Source organism: Simochromis diagramma, unplaced genomic scaffold (assembly GCF_900408965.1).
Source record: "Simochromis diagramma unplaced genomic scaffold, fSimDia1.1 OVJJ01000061.1, whole genome shotgun sequence".
Classification (NCBI taxonomy): domain Eukaryota; kingdom Metazoa; phylum Chordata; class Actinopteri; order Cichliformes; family Cichlidae; genus Simochromis; species Simochromis diagramma.
In genome coordinates, this window is record NW_024386945.1 from 2845747 (window position 1) to 2862669 (window position 16923).

General features: G+C 40.8%; 1 protein-coding gene across 6 annotated transcripts in view; it reads right to left on the reverse strand.

Annotated features, from left to right (window-relative positions):
- The window catches only part of plxna2 (plexin A2), a 159480-nt gene that overhangs the window by 78381 nt on the left and 64176 nt on the right, over window positions 1–16923 (reverse strand). For 5 of the 6 annotated variants that reach the window (XM_040038137.1, XM_040038135.1, XM_040038136.1 and 2 more), the window contains one exon: window positions 14415–14549. In XM_040038137.1, the coding sequence (XP_039894071.1) occupies window positions 14415–14549 (135 nt within the window). Of the gene's footprint in view, window positions 1–11396; window positions 14304–14414; window positions 14550–16923 lie in introns of those variants that run through there. The other variant, XM_040038140.1, reaches the window with a different exon arrangement.

The window sequence follows — 16923 nt, forward strand, 5'->3', positions numbered from 1 at the left end:
GGGACAGCCTGCTGTTTTCCAGTCATCTGTGGGCTCACTTTCAAAAACCATGTACAATACACTACACCTTGAGAATACTAAGAAAAAAGGCAACCAAGAGATGTTAAAAAAACAAACAAAAAATGCGAAAATGCAGGAGTACGCAAGACTTCCAGACATTGCCTTCCCCAATTATAGACCAAACAATGCAACCACATTCACTTTACTCTTTGCCTGGTTCCTGACAAACCCTGTTGTGATTCCTTCAACTGACACTCCTGTTTCTCCCTGACACTCTCTAGGCTCTAATTAGGCTTGTAAATAATTATTGCAATTAAAGCCTACAATTAGGAGGACTGAAGCACTGCCATTAGTTTCACAATAAATGTCATGAGCATTCTGCATAGGCGCAGGGAGGAAACAGACAAATGCTGTGCCATTATAGAGGCAGTCAGACAGTGAGAGTGAAAGAGACAGAAAGGGTGGGGGGGGTTGTATGAAGACAGTTGACATACTCACAGCTCTTAATTACAGAGCTGATTATTCTGGCAGGATTGGTGCTGGACTGTTACTTTGGCTCACATTCTCCAAAGTGACAAAGTGTGCAGGCACATATGCACTCATGAGTTAAAAAACAAAAATCCCCAGACACAAATTCAAAAAGGTGGATCCTCTGAAATGGAAGCACAGTGAGGCAAAAAGAAACAGAAGCAACAAAGAAACAGAAGCAACTTAGGACTGAAATAGGAGGTTAATCAGAGATAAACAGTATTTGTATAAATGATAAGTGGCTTTCAACAAGCTCAAGAATAAGTGTGCTACTCAAGGTTACCTTTAGTGAGGACTTTCTGCCTTCGACTGGCCTCATCTTTTGAATGTTTATTTCTAAATATTTGTAATTAGCTTCCTTTGTAAAACACTAATTTACTCTCCTACTCAAATATGTGTTTGTATTTTGGAAAATTTTGCAAGATTTCCTCACAATCAGCACCAAAGTGTAAGTACAGATTCTACACATAGAGAACAGGTTCAACTGTTTTTTTAAAAAAATGTTTTGGTCTGGGGCTACTTTATGGAAGCAGCAGTCGACTGCAGAGAAGCAGAAGCAGCGATGTCAGAGTCTCTAAGGATGAGGTACCCTTATTACCTCATATTATGTCACAGGGCCGGTGAATGTCGCCAGCAGAGGAGTTGGGGTGGGAGACAGCCACGAGGTTTAAACTGGCACTGAGAGATGTGCAGACATGCATGATCACAAAGCAATACACAGCCCTGACATGCACATGTGTCTAGAAATGTACTCATTTGCAGAGCATTTCACCTATTTCACCTTAAACAGAGATCAAGCTACACGGTACTGTATATTTCTTTATACTGACCTCCACTGACACAGCAGGAGCTAAGATGTGAGGGTGGGAGAGGGGAAAATGAGAGGGAGTGCAGGCTGGGGTGCACTGGTGTGCACGGGCTTCTATTAATTAACAGCTTGATGGGGGCTGACAGGACGTGTGCTGCTATCAAATAATGAGGTTAGGATTGGCCAATGGTTCCAGGGCACAAAACCTGATTAACACTAATCCTAGCTTAAGTCAATTAACAATGCCTGCTCAGGGACTAATGCAAATGAGGTGCCTTTGTTAGGTGGGCTAGTGCAAACGGAGAAAACATGGCTTGACATTCAGACATGTAAAACATCTCTAGATCATAGTAAAAAGGGTGACGAACATAAAAAGTCATAATGAGAAAGAAATAGCTGACTTATGTAACTGTGTCTCTAGAGCAGGGCGATATGACCAAAAATATTTATCACGATATACATTAGAAAATTTGCGATAACGATATAACTGACACTAGACAAAATACTTTACAACTCCACAACTTTATTAGTGCAAAAAAACAAAAACAAAAAAACATCAATGTATTTTCACTCAAACAAGCAGCTGTTTTTTATGTGCATTAAAGTTATATAAAAATTTTACAGTGCAAATGCAAATTCCTCGCTGACAGTTTAACCAAAAGGCATTTCCAGTGGAAACTGGCCGACATATCCTCAGCATAACCATGTATAATACCCACAAAACTTAAAAACAGGTTATACACACACAATACGGAAATATTAATCAAGTGACGTGGCTTCGCAGCTTAGCAAAGTCGTACTAAAACATTTGACAGATTTTTGAGCGCCGTGTACCACATAAAATCGTTTCGAGGTCAGTAAACACAACCAGAATTCATACATAAGGCGCACGCGATTATAAGGGGCACTGTCGATTTTCAGAAAAATCAGAGGATTGATTTTAAGTGTGCCGTATTTTCCAAAAAACACGGTAATAACGACGGCCCGCTAGCATGCTCTACCAAAAATAGTGCTTTGTTGTGTAGCTGACGGACGAAAGCTAAACCAGTTCCACACCACTGAAGTTGCAGCATTTTTACAAACCAATTCTGGTTCATCCGTTTCATTCAACGATCCGCTTTCGCCTTTCTCAGTCGCCGCCATGCTTTTTCCGCCATGTTTGCATGAAAACAAAGGCACTGCGTGTGCACGTTTTACCCATATTCTATTGATTCTATTGCGATATTTCATTTTCTTATCGTTGCCCAACATTATACCGGTATTACCGTGAACGGTATGATATGGCCCAGCCCTAGGCGTCTCTTCAGTCTGATGCAGTCAGTCAACCCTTAGACCTCATACAAGCTTTCACCAAAAAATTTAATAACATTGCATACAGATTAAACAATGAAAGAAATGTCTATTAAACCAAACATGTGAATGTGTGTCAACACTCATGCATGTGACGTTTAGAAAAGGGGAAATGAAATAGGGGAACATCAAATATTCTTTGAAAAGGTAGTTTAAGCCAAAACACTTTCTTTTTACTTGCAGTGTCATGAAGATAACAACTCATCACATGTACTTATCTATTTCAATAGTAGCTTAAATTAAAATTTCCACTTGACTCAGCACTGTCTGGTCAACCATCATGCCTGGTCTGTTCTATGTGCTGCAGCCACTGCAGAAACTACGTCTAAATTGGTCCCAAGTATCTTTTTCTGCATTAGGTTCTGTAATATTAAAGTTCACATCAGTCAAAATATAGGCAGATCCCAATATAGAGCCCAATACAGCTATGTGCCAGTCAGGCTCCAATTAAATGACTTAATTGGTTTTTACAGTCTCGATCACAGGATAGCAGGTGAAAATCAGCCTGGTTTACAGTGACACTCAGTAATTATGATTAATGTGCAAACGAATGCACATGATAAATAATAAACGTGCAAGAAAGGTAGCGAAAGTGCTAATTTAAGGCAGCTATAACTAAATCTAATAACTTGTGGTCAGATTATTTTAAAAGGAAACGAAATCAACACATGCATGCAACAGACACATATATGGATACACAACAAAGCTTCTGATCGAGGGAGTTTGACAAGTGGAGAGACAGTGTTGAAACTAGTTTCTTCAGAATGAAAAGCTAAATGGCATCATCAATAACATTGGATGTCTGTATTGACAGGGGAATTTATCCTAATTTGTCCAGGTGTCAATATCAAGTGAAGCTGTCAGGGAAGCAGCTAAAAATCTAAGCTCAAGCTTCTAAGCTACAGCTCCAGGCCCCTGTTCAAACCATGGAGCACCTGGGTAAGTAAGCAGTCATGCGATTAATTTGCTGGCCCTCACTCCAATGGCTGCCAAACTGACCCCGCTGTTGTGCTTACATCCCAGATAAAACATGGTGGCCAATCCATCAAGGCCAATGTCTGTTGTCTGACTGACAGCACGACGTCCCAGACATGTCTGGTGAAAAACAGACACCTGTAAGCTAAATCCGCCCTCATCATCCTTAAGGGTGTGATCAAATGTAGATATGTAGTCTATATGATGGCCCATGACATGACAGTTTAGAAACCATTTGTTCATGCCCATCTTCTTCATTGTTGTCAAACATATAAAGGACCTGTTGTTTTTTGTCAGTTGTTTATAGAAAACAGTCATTTAATCTCAGTTGAAGTCATGTTGGGTACAATAGATCCTAAAAAAACAACTTATATTCATGCAGCTCAATAGCCAGTTACATACAACTTGGGAATTAGGCAACATTCAGGAACATTTGAGGGAAATCTATTCTTACAGTCTGTGGGATTTGGAAATGAGTTGCACATTCAGGGGTAGCAGAGGAAAATATTCAGCATTCTGCTTTCTGAAAGTGAACTGTGTTCAAATGGGACTGAGGAAAGACTCGGGGAGTGAGATGGCTGCAGAACTTTATAGCAATGATAACTGAATTCAGCACAACAGCAGATTTATATTCCCAAAAGCAACTTCATCATTGTCCTCTGTGCTGTAATGGTATACGGTTAAGTTATTGGGACTCTTTATCTGAAAGTCATAGATAGACAGATTGGTGAGGGGAAAAAAACCCAACAGATTTAAGGGTCAAGAGTCAAACGCCTCAATCATCTTCGTGCAGCTGTGTGCTAGCTAGACTGCCCTGGGGCAAACACGGGGTCAAGGGACCATGTGCAAGGCAGCACTTGCTGAGGTAGATGCCAGAATCCCTTTTTGTTACCCCCTCCTGACAAAATGAGAAGGGAGAAAGATGGTGTGGAAAGAAGCTCAGTAAAGTGCTAATCTCATGTCGCTTTTGGTCTGTATTCATTTTTTGGTTTGAACTTTTGCTTCCTGACGAGAACATTTGGGGAAACATACAAACACACACCCACTCACTCTCACCAAGTCACGAAAAACAAAAAAACCCAACAGGAAAGTCCAGATATGTACCTAAATGATAATGCTGGTTTATTTCAAGATTTATTATCGCATGCGCTCTTTGTACTCACCACCTGTGTTGTAGAGACTTAGGGAAACAAAGAGCGCGTAGAGCTGGGCTAGAAGCATTCGCTGCCGTGTTTCATAAAATATATATATTTTTTCATGAATAATTTTTAATATATGTGTTTGAGTCTGCAAAAAGCGAGACACAACAAATCTAGGAAACAAAAGGCTTTCTGGCAAAATCGCTGCTAGTCGCTTTCTCTAAATTTGCAGAAGCTAGATCTATAGTAGAGCAAACGCGGATTGCTTGTTATTAGCTACAATGTGTTCCATGTCACACGTGTGTGCTACAAGCACCGAAGTCTTCTTTAATAATGAGCCAGTAGCATGTCAGCTAATCTCAGCTTGGATGAGAAGTGAATGAATCCTATTTACTCCTGTCGTTATAACCACTGAACCCATTTCCACCTAATCTAACCACACCAGCCAAACAAAGGTTCAAGGGAAGTAGGGGAAACAGAAAAATCTAGGGGGGAGGAAATGGGGGAGGTTGGTGTTAGAACAGGTTGCGAGCAGACCTCCTACAAAAAAAAGGTTTAAAAAAAGAAAGAATTCATGCATGGATTTCAAATTTCACAGCTGAGTACCTGGAGGAAATTGCCAGGCCTGGAAAAGAGGTCTTCTTTTCTTTTTGATAATCTGTGAGCTGTAATGTTGCTGTTCCATATATGAAGCTGGCTAAGGGAGGAAGGATGGAATACAAGGATTGGAGGCTGAGGGGGTTTAATGTTTGCTAAAGAGCCAAGAGTGTATTGGAGAGTGACAGCAGCACATGGCTGAACGCCTCTATAGGGGGAGGACTGTGTGTCTGTCCATGAAAGACGAGTCTGTTTTACAAGCCAGCTCAGTATCCCTCAGTTGGTCATGCTAGCAGGAATTTCACACTTATCCTTATAAAGAGCTAGCAATTAGAGGGACACTATTTCACTGGAAACACTAAGTCTTTTAAGGTCTATTATGCACCATTGTACACCATAGCCATAAAACATTACAAAAACCATTGAGCTCCATTACAAAGTCAACACCTGCCTCCTTTCTTGGGATTAATTACAGCAAGATAAAAAAGTAACCACTTCAGTTTTTTGTGTGAGGATTTCTCTGAGTTTCCTTTTTTTTAAATTAAAAAAAAACGGTATTTTCAAAAACCTTTTTTCAGACAGAACTAAAGCCACGCCACAGGTATCACTTCAAAACCCTTTCAGATGATAAATCTTGATTATTCCCCATGAATAATACATTATAGCCTGGCTGCTGACCAAAGCAACTGAAATAATACAGTCACTGATTCTCAACCATGTGTGATGAGTGCTTGCCCCGAGTGCCAACAGACAGAGCAGCACAAAACACCACAAAAGACATGAAAGGGAGTCATACAAATGTTGATAATCTAGGCCCTATAAGACCCCATCAGTACTGGAGTAGCTGTCACCATTTATCCCAGTATGCTGCATTCTGTTGATAAACTAACAACAAAAAGAAACAAAGGCTGCTTCGGGTCTTCTGTGGGCCACAGTGGCATGTGTGCTTGAATGTTCTCCCATATGTCTAAACTCCTCAAAAGCAGCACACTACACAAAAACTACACACGTACATACTCAAACACAAACCTGCCCTCTGTGGTTAAAAAAAAAAGAAAAGAAGAAAGGGGTGTGTTTGCATTCTCAAGAAAACAAAGCCTGATAAAAGAAACTCTGGAAGTATACTGGAAAAAAGGAGACGTTAGTAATGACAGAAAGACAGAGAAAAGCTCTTTCCACACATATACTGAAGCCTTGAACCTTTCTAGACATCACCCACAGGAGGTGCACGTTAGAATGCAAATGAATCAGTTGAATCAGGCATAAAAGGGTCTTTACCCTGTCGGCTCCCCAGTACAAAGTCCATATGATATCTGGCTGAACCATGTGAGAACTCCAGAGAGTATTTAACTCTCTGGAGATTCTCTCATGTGCCCTGCCACCTGCATGCTTTGCCCAGGTGCCACCCCTGATGAAAACCAGGCAGAATGTCTGCAGTAATGAAAATGCATCTTACATGAAGCGCTACATGCGATGCTGAATGGCAGCCAATTCTCTTGATAATATCCACAGTTTGTCTATCATCAAAAATCCATAAGTAATTTTTTTTTTTTTTTACTTAAAAGCCAACAAAGTGACCACCTTACACATGTTTAAGTCTCTATACACTGGCTTCCAATATGTTTAATAATTCATTTTAGCCATAAAAAAATCCTCTGCCTACGATTCTATCTGTTGTAAAGGTGAAAACAAGAGGGGACAGTGTTTCATGGTCTGAGCTCCATTGCAGCTCTTCTGGAATGAAGATATTAGGTCAGCTAAGCCATTGTGCTGCCTCATTAAATAATAATAAAAATATGAATAATAATAACAATAACAACAACTATGAGGATTAGCCAGATGGCAGATACTGAATTTCCAAAACCAGTGGCTTAGCTCTACTGCAGCTGCCAGTCATACTGTACATGAATACTTTATCAATCTTATTACAGAATCTGGAGAGGCTGTTATAACACTGGAGTATTTTTTGATGCATGTAAAGTGGCTGCAAATATTAATATTAAAGAATAACCTTTGAAGATAATACGTGGTGCATAACCATGTGTGCTTTGTAAATGTAGAGGAAGATGTGGTACTCACTTCGAAGCCTAACGCTTTTGATACAATTTATGCAGAGGTGCTGCAGGAATGTAAGACATATGACGCATCGAGACGGAAAAGACTGTCTAGGCAGCAGCTCACTCGAATCTCCCAAAACAGCAATGACGGCAGAAACCCCAAATTTTTGGATTATTGGTATAAATATAGAAACAGTTGCGCAGACAATTCGCATAACATGACTCAAACATGTGATCTGGCAGAAATCCATACAACGGATCTGCCGAATCACGGGATACACAAGGACATTTGTAATGCACAAACTTCAAAGTCAGTCCTAATAAAATTAAACGATTTTATCTGATTAAACCAGCATGTCTTGTGATTATTCAAAAGAGGCACCATAGTGCATATACACAGATAAATCTTGAGATGAAAACCTGCTGTTATGTATTTCAGGACTGTCAGTAATGATACAATACCCCTACAGGAGGGCAAACACACACACACACACACACACACACACACACACACACACACACACACAGCTCAGGGAGTAGAGAAAGCCAGTGAGCCAGGTCTTTTCATCAGTTCCACTGCACTGCCTCGCATTGGGCCAATCTCACCACATCATTAAAATGGTGAATGCTATTGTCATTGCATCTACAAAACAAAAGCACAGTTTAACATGGCAGGACGATGGATCAAATATGAAAAAGTGAGCTATTAAATATGTTTGGATGTTTGGAGGTGAGTCAGTGATGGTGTCTTGTGTGAGAATGTGAGGAAGAAACAAATGAAACAAGAGAAAAGAAAAAGTTTGCTAAAATATTACACAGGGAAGGTTGTGTGCAAGTCAGACTGAAGATCCACATGCAATAGGCTATAGGTAATGAAGTCTCCATGAGCCTTATGGACTTGCCATTACAATATTGAGAGATTGGTGTTTTCATGTATGTGCAGTTCCAGTGTTTTTATAAGAGTGTACAAATGATAAGGAGAACCAGTGCATTGTGACTAAACGTATGTAAATGAATACTAAGGGAAGCATGTGTTTTGTTTGTGTGACTGTGTGTGCATCCCCGTGGGTGCCTGTCTGCATGTTTGTATTCACAGAGGCGTTGCACATCCCACAATTCTTAGCCACAACACAGAGTGTTGTGTGTGAGGGTGTGAGGACAGGAGAGAGAGAGGGAGAGAATTCTGGAGCATGGCCTTGCTGAGCAAATTTTACTCTTGCTCTCCCAATTTCTGTCCGTCTCCCCCTTAATGTCTGTCTCTCTCTTGCTCTCTCTGTTCCCTCTATTTCCCACTGTGCCAAACACAGAGGACTTCTTTGTTATTCAGAGTAGGAAATGCAACTGGAGCCAAATCTGCCTTGGTTTCCGTTTGATATCATCCCTCCTTTGTTCCTGCCGTCTCCCATCGCCATGTGCTTGGCCTTAGATGGCATTAGTCAGACACATGGGAACAAGTAGAGCTTAGACAAGATATAGCTCGTGATGTCCTGGATGTGTGACTACAAGTGTAGCTCGAGGTGACATTTAAGCTTATGATGAGATAAAGGTCAAACTGGGCAAGACAAAATACATGCAAATTTGAATTCCAGGCATACTCCGGAAAACTCAAAAATATATTTGGATCACAGCTTTGCAAGAAAGGTCTTCATACGAAAAAATGTGTTGTTTTACCTAACACATACCAAAAAAATAAGGATAATTTTGAGCACAGTACACTGCTGTGAAAAATGAGCTCATGGCTAAGTCGATACCAGTCTATGCATTCAGCTGGTATTTCCCATATAAGACATGCCACTCAAGCTGCTTTAGCCTGTCCAGAGTTGCTGCACACCTGCAAGCTGCTTTGCAACCCACTTTCAAAAAAACTCCTTTACATGGTATATGACTTAATGGTCATATTTATTGTCATTGGTATCAGCTCTGTTCTTGTTGCTGATCTCAGTGTTTTTTTACTTTCCATATACAGTGGGGCAAAAAAGTATTTAGTCAGCCACCGATTGTGCAAGTTCCCCCACCTAAAATGATGACAGAGGTCAGTAATTTGCACCAGAGGTACACTTCAACTGTGAGAGACAGAATGTGAAAAAAAAAAAAATCCATGAATCCACATGGTAGGATTTGTAAAGAATTTATTCGTAAATCAGGGTGGAAAATAAGTATTTGGTCAATAACAAAAATACAACTCAATACTTTGTAACATAACCTTTGTTGGCAATAACAGAGGTCAAACGTTTACTATAGGTCTTTACCAGGTTTGCACACACAGTAGCTGGTATTTTGGCCCATTCCTCCATGCAGATCTTCTCGAGAGCAGTGATGTTTTGGGGCTGTCGCCGAGCAACACGGACTTTCAACTCCCGCCACAGATTTTCTATGGGGTTGAGGTCTGGAGACTGGCTAGGCCACTCCAGGACTTTCAAATGCTTCTTACGGAGCCACTCCTTTGTTGCCCGGGCGGTGTGTTTTGGATCATTGTCATGTTGGAAGACCCAGCCTCGTTTCATCTTCAAAGTTCACACTGATGGAAGGAGGTTTTGGCTCAAAATCTCACGATACATGGCCCCATTCATTCTGTCCTTAACACGGATCAGTCGTCCTGTCCCCTTGGCAGAAAAACAGCCCCATAGCATGATGTTTCCACCCCCATGCTTCACAGTAGGTATGGTGTTCTTGGGATGCAACTCAGTATTCTTCTTCCTCCAAACACGACGAGTTGAGTTTATACCAAAAAGTTCTACTTTGGTTTCATCTGACCACATGACATTCTCCCAATCCTCTGCTGTATCATCCATGTGCTCTCTGGCAAACTTCAGACGGGCCTGGACATGCACTGGCTTCAGCAGCGGAACACGTCTGGCACTGCGGGATTTGATTCCCTGCCGTTGTAGTGTGTTACTGATGGTGACCTTTGTTACTTTGGTCCCAGCTCTCTGCAGGTCATTCACCAGGTCCCCCCAGTGTGGTTCTGGGATCTTTGCTCACCGTTCTCATGATCATTTTGACCCCACGGGATGAGATCTTGCGTGGAGCCCCAGATCAAGGGAGATTATCAGTGGTCTTGTATGTCTTACCATTTTCTGATGATTGCTCCCACAGTTGATTTTTTCACACCAAGCTGCTTGCCTATTGTAGATTCACTCTTCCCAGTCTGGTGCAGGTCTACAATACTTTTCCTGGTGTCCTTCGAAAGCTCTTTGGTCTTGGCCATGGCGGCGTTTGGAGTCTGACTGTTTGAGGCTGTGGACAGGTGTCTTTTATACAGATGATGAGTTCAAACAGGTGCCATTCATACAGGTAACGAGTGGGGGACAGAAAAGCTTCTTACAGAAGACGTTACAGGTCTGTGAGAGCCAGAGATTTTCCTTGTTTGAGGTGACCAAATACTTATTTTCCACCCTAATTTACGAATAAATTCTTTACAAATCCTACCATGTGAATTCATGGATTTTTTTTTTCCACATTCTGTCTCTCACAGTTGAAGTGTACCTCTGGTGCAAATTACTGACCTCTGTCATCATTTTAAGTGGGGGAACTTGCACAATCGGTGGCTGACTAAATACTTTTTTGCCCCACTGTATGCACAAGGATGAGCGGGGATGTCCTAGAACAAGCAAATACCAAAATGCAACCAAATATATATTACTGCAGATGAACATAACGTTCCTTTGCCACTGATTGAACTGTTTCCAACTGAAAGGGCCATATGGGTCACATGCACAACCTCTCTACAGACACTGTCAGATATGGTAAATGGCCTGTATTTGTATAGCGCTTTACTAGTCCCTAAGGACCCCAAAGCGCTTTACACATCCAGTCATCCACACACTGGTGATGGCAAGTTACATTGTAGCCACAGCCACCCTGGGGCGCACTGACAGAGGCGAGGCTGTCGGACACTGGCGCCACCGGGCCCGTGGGCCACCACCAGTGGGCAACGGGTGAAGTGTCTTACCCAAGGACACAATGACCGAGACTGACCAAGCCGGAGCTCGAACCGGCAACCTTCTGATTACAAGGCGAACTCCCAACTCTTGAGCCACGATATGACTATCAAGAGGTGTCTTTCAACATGCATGCCAACATCCCTGAAGCAATTGAGCATGTTTCAGTATGTGTGTGCGTGTCTGTCTCCTTCGATCCTCCCTAACCCCTAGAGAGGAAGCCAGAAGAATCCCTACACTGAATACTAATAATATTCACCACGATCACCTCTCATTCAGATGACTAGCAGTTATGAGCTCAACATCAAAAGCTTCTTTCATCTGCAGGATAAGTGAGAATAAAGGATTTAGTAAATATGGGAAAGAGACTTTAGAATCAGTGCAAACTCTTCTTTACTTGCTCAGTCCATTGCTTCAGAGTCATCAGTTCATTGTCCGATACCTGCATCTTATGTTTATGCATGACATTTTTATATTTCATTTAATATCAATATACATGTTTTGTTTAGATATACATATCTATGCAAACCTCCTCCAAACATAGAGATGTACAGTTATATCTTTTGATTAATATACTATATAAATACTTATAAAGAGGCTTGATAAACTGTATTATTGTGGGGTCTTTACCTAAGAATATAAAGCGCTTTGGAGGCGACTGCTGCTGTGATGTAGCGCTATATAAATAAAACTGAATTGAACTGAATTTAAATAGTATAATTTGGCCTTCAATGTACATTTAGATCCATAATTATTTTGACAATAATTGTAATTTTCACTCTGGATTTTAAATCAAACTGCCAATATTGGACTGAACTGAAGACTTGAAGCTTTAATTCAAGGGGTTTAACATGAGGACTGCATTAACCTTTAGTAATTATCAAAATTTTTATATATGGTCCTAATTTTCAGAGGCCTGCAAATAATTGGACATGATTGGCCGTTTCCCTTAATATATCATGAGAAATTAACCAGATAAAAGACCTGGAGTCCTAAACACTGAACTTGCATTTGGTAGCTCTTCACAAGAAATCTCAGCACAAGGTGTCAATTCAACTGTACAACATCACCATTAGTAAGAAAAACCAAAAGAAACCCTAAAGAAATAGCACAAACTTTAGGAAGGGCCAAATCAACACACTGGTACATTCTGAAAAAGAAAGAAGGCAGAGCAACACCAAAAAAAAGCATGTAAAATGACTAAAGTTTTCCCTTTAAATACATGAAATAAAGACAAACTTGTACCAGGATGATGGTAGGAGAGTATTTAAAAAAGGTTAAAATTAAAGAACAGCTCACGATCCATAACGTAGTCTGTCAAACATAGTGGAGGCAGTGTTATGGCATGGGCATGTATGGCTGCCAGTGGAACCGGGAGAGTGTTTACTAATGATGTGACTGCTGATAGAAGTAGCAGGATGAATCCTGAAGTGTACAGGGCTATATTCTGAGCTCATATTCAGCTTAATACCGCAAAACTGATCAGACAGTGCAAATGGATGATGAGCCAAAGCATATTGCAAAAGCTATCCAAGAGTTTATCAAGGGAAAGAAACTGGATATTCTTCAGTGAAGGCATAACAGCACAACATTTGATGATCTGCATGGCTTCTAGAATTTAGGCAGCCGCTGATTGCAAAAGATTTTCATTCAAAATATTTCTATTTAAAATAATGTTAGCTGTCTAATTAAATTTGGGGCTCTTAAATTGAGGGACTATGTATTGTTGTAATTCCTAAATAGTTATTGCAGTACTTGTTAAACTCCTTAACTCCTTAAATTAAAGCTTAAAGCCGGCACTCCAGTCGCATCTTGATTGCTTTTAAAATCCAGAATGGTAGTGTGCAGAGGCAAAATTGTGAAAACTGTGTAAATGTCTGAATATTTGTGGCGATGACTTTAGCAAGCTTTAGCAAAAAAAAGATAAACTAGAATTATAATCTTGGAATATTTTTTGCTCAAAGTACTGAGCTGTTACTGGTGAAGTGATCTGACTTTGGCTTTATTGTTATTCTCACATCAGGTAGGCAGCTAGAACTGTGCAACTTTTCAAGTGTTTGTTTTTATATTAAAAAAAAGAAAGTGTAAGTCATGTGCTGAAGGATAAAAAAATAACGTAGTACTACATTTACGGCTCAGTTTTCCCGTCTCTGAATTGGACATCATTTCAAAATTACTCTTTTACACGTTATCCATCCACCATGGATTCAACCCATAAGCTAAAGCTGGGTGTGTTAAAAGAAGAGATAAGAGGAGAGGATGGCAATCTATCACCTCACACTGACAGCCTTGCACGTTGTCTCTCTCTAGGGCTGCTACGCTGCCACGCTCCCCTGCAGCTGCTCCTCTTCTCTTCTCCTCCTGTTGTCATCTCTTTTCCAAGACACCATGTTTTCCCCTCCTTTGCATCTCCTCCCTTCTACTCTGCCCTTGTGTCCCCTTTTACCCTTGTGTCCTCGCACTTCTTCTACCTGTTTAGTATGTCAGTTGCATTGATGGTTATCAGCTGCTGCCCACCCAGACTGCAGTGCTGTGTCACTTCATTAGAAGTGTGAAAAGATGACCTTGCACTCTGTCTCCATTTTTTTTTCCTTTACTCCTAAGTCGTACACTCCTCCAGCTGTCCCTTTTCCATCATCACTCTTTCTCCCATGCTTCAAGCAGCCAGTCAACCTGCCAGTCTCTGCCCTTCTTCTCCTTCATCCACTCTCATTGTACCTTATCTTTTCCTCGTCTGTCTATTTCGTTTTCCCTGCCCTCATTGTTCTCCTTCATTATCAAATGCTGTCACAATGTCCCCTGCTGTGCCACCCCGGTTATTTATAGCTAACAGTAGGTGGTGGATTGCTGATGTTGAGAGGTGGGCCATCTTGCGCCCTGCTGGAGCTCACACATTCGCACAATATTCCTGACATTTCGAACATATGCATACAGAGACAAAGGCACATTAAAACCATCTATTCTTATGTATGGACACTTGCGTCACATATTTTCAAGCATGCAGTTTTCAAACACCTACCTGTCTCTCAGACATGACGTAGAGGTAGTTGCGGTCAAGAGAGAAGGCCATATCCCTGAGGACAGGGCTCCCGTCCTTGATAACCGAGATCGTTTCATACTGAACACCACCGTGAGGAGGCCCATCAACACGAATCTGACAAAAAACAGAACACAAACAGGTCAGATTTTGCTATTTATACCTCAGTGACAGCAGGAATAGGAAAACCAGATAAAAATGATTGACAGGAATGACAAACATGATTCATTTTTTTTGTTTTTGTTTTGAAAAACACTGAAATTATTTAGCTACTTGGAGTTTCAGTTGGAGGTGGAGATTCTCCTTGAGGATCGCTTCCACTAGAAAGAATGAATATGAATATGACATAAAAGCTTTTTTATAATTGCCAGCAACTGTGCAACAAACCATAATATTTTCATAGTATGAGGTAATGTAAGTCCTCTATAAGTTCCTTGTAGGACGGGGTTATAAAAACTGTGCGGAATTATTTGTGGATATTATTAGACCTTTGTGAAACTTGAGCTGTGTTTTGGTTTTCTCTTTCCCTCAGTGAATGATGTATTTGCTCAGGAAAGCTTTGAACTTTAAGCCAAGACCACCTTACTGCAAAAGCAATGGAAAAGAATTTAAATGACTTATATTAGGCATCTGACCCAAATGGGCCAGTGCTAGCCTTCGTCATTCATTAGATCCCCTTGGCCAGACATAAACAGAACAGCAAATCTTGAGGAGCAGCATGGGTTGTCTAAACTTGAGTGGGGGTTTTCTGACGTTTCTGTGATGTCACATGTCACTAGGCCCTCCTCCAACCATGAAAGCTGATGGCTTTATCATCTGTCCATCCTTGCATGCCTCCACCCACCCAAATATTCATCTGTCTATTCAAACAATGACAGCACCAAAGAGCTGTCAGGCTCACAGAGGGGAAAGTCAAGGTCATATGTCTGTCAAAACAAGATCTACAGCGAAAGTGGGGGGGGGGCGTGTGAGAAAACGAGTGCACGCACAAACTGTTGTGTACGAATGTGTGAGCAAGACCATGTGTCAAACTGCTGGATGATCAAGTAAGAGAAATGTGATTTAAGTTCACACAAAATCCCTGGAGCTCTGCCTTCAAAGCTTGAGGGTTAGTTGGGTACACGACAGCAGGCACCACAGTTAAGGAACAAAGCTCAAAGTGGTTAAGCCTTCCATGGCTGACCTACATCTGACCTTGGCAGACTAATCCAAACATTGAAAACAGGACATATGTGAAAACCATATGTAGGAGGAGAAAGGCAGGATGTGGGGGCCGTGCCAGTCTTCATCTGGTTACTGACACTGCAGTGTGGAGGGAGACCTCAGCAAATATGCTCATCCATAAAGCATGTCGGCGCACGGCCAGGCCAGCGCTGTTCTGTTCACTACTGTGTCAGTGTGGGTGTTGTGAGTGCATTTTTGTGTGTGCACCCGTAGGAGCAGTCTGTCATGCTGTGATATGTGTCCTAGCAGGCTGCCACTAGGGATCACAAGATAACCCGACCTTCCCACTGCAGGCCTGCAGTTCATCTGAATCAGATCGCTATCACACAGTCTCTCACCACTGTCCAGGGGCTTTTAAATTAACATTTGGCCAAAAAGAGACTCACATACAGAGATGTCTATGAGTGTGTGAGGAACAAAACCTCTACTCTCCAGACACTTTGTTAAAGGAAGAACAAACATACTAGGCCTACCAGCAACAAGACAGTAGAGCTGCTCTATTAAGGCAAAAATAGTTTTTTGTGTTTGCTTTTGTGTTTTTGTTCAATATAAAAACTACAACCATTTAACACGATCATTTTATAAGGTTGGGTGACTGGTCAAATATGTCAGGAAATGGATACATCTATTGTAGGTTGTTGTTTACTATATTTTCTTTTCAATTGTATTTTGATTATTTAGCCTACATATTTAGTGCACTTTAAAATAAACTTGATTATTAGCGATTAGCGTATTAGGTTCAGTTGCTGAATGTGCACCTAGTCCCCCCGCTACATTCGGCACTGACAGAGAATGTGCAACTTTTTTAATTTTTATTTATTTATTTAAACATATTACACAGCATAATTAACACAAACAGGATGAGGTACACGGATTTTAATCAATAATAATTTTCAGCTTATCTTGTTTTTATTGTAGCTGTTGGAGCCAACATTAAAATTGAAAATAAAATTAGATTAATTGCCCAGTCCTGTTTTAAAAAAACAAAAATAATAATAATGCAAGTGCGAGACTGTTTACAGAGACATTGTATTAGTGACTGGGTACGAGGGAAGAAGATTCACTAATACTCTCTTTCTCACTCTTTGCTTCTATGTATGCTTTTCCCAAAGGCTTAGGCTTATAGCTCACAAAGAAAACCGAATAAACATTATTGACAATGACACTCTCACCATCCCACTATGTAAACACAAACACACTCACATCCAGATTTTTTTTTTTCCTTCTCTACAGCAACTGTAAATCTTGCAAAGACTATTATATTAAC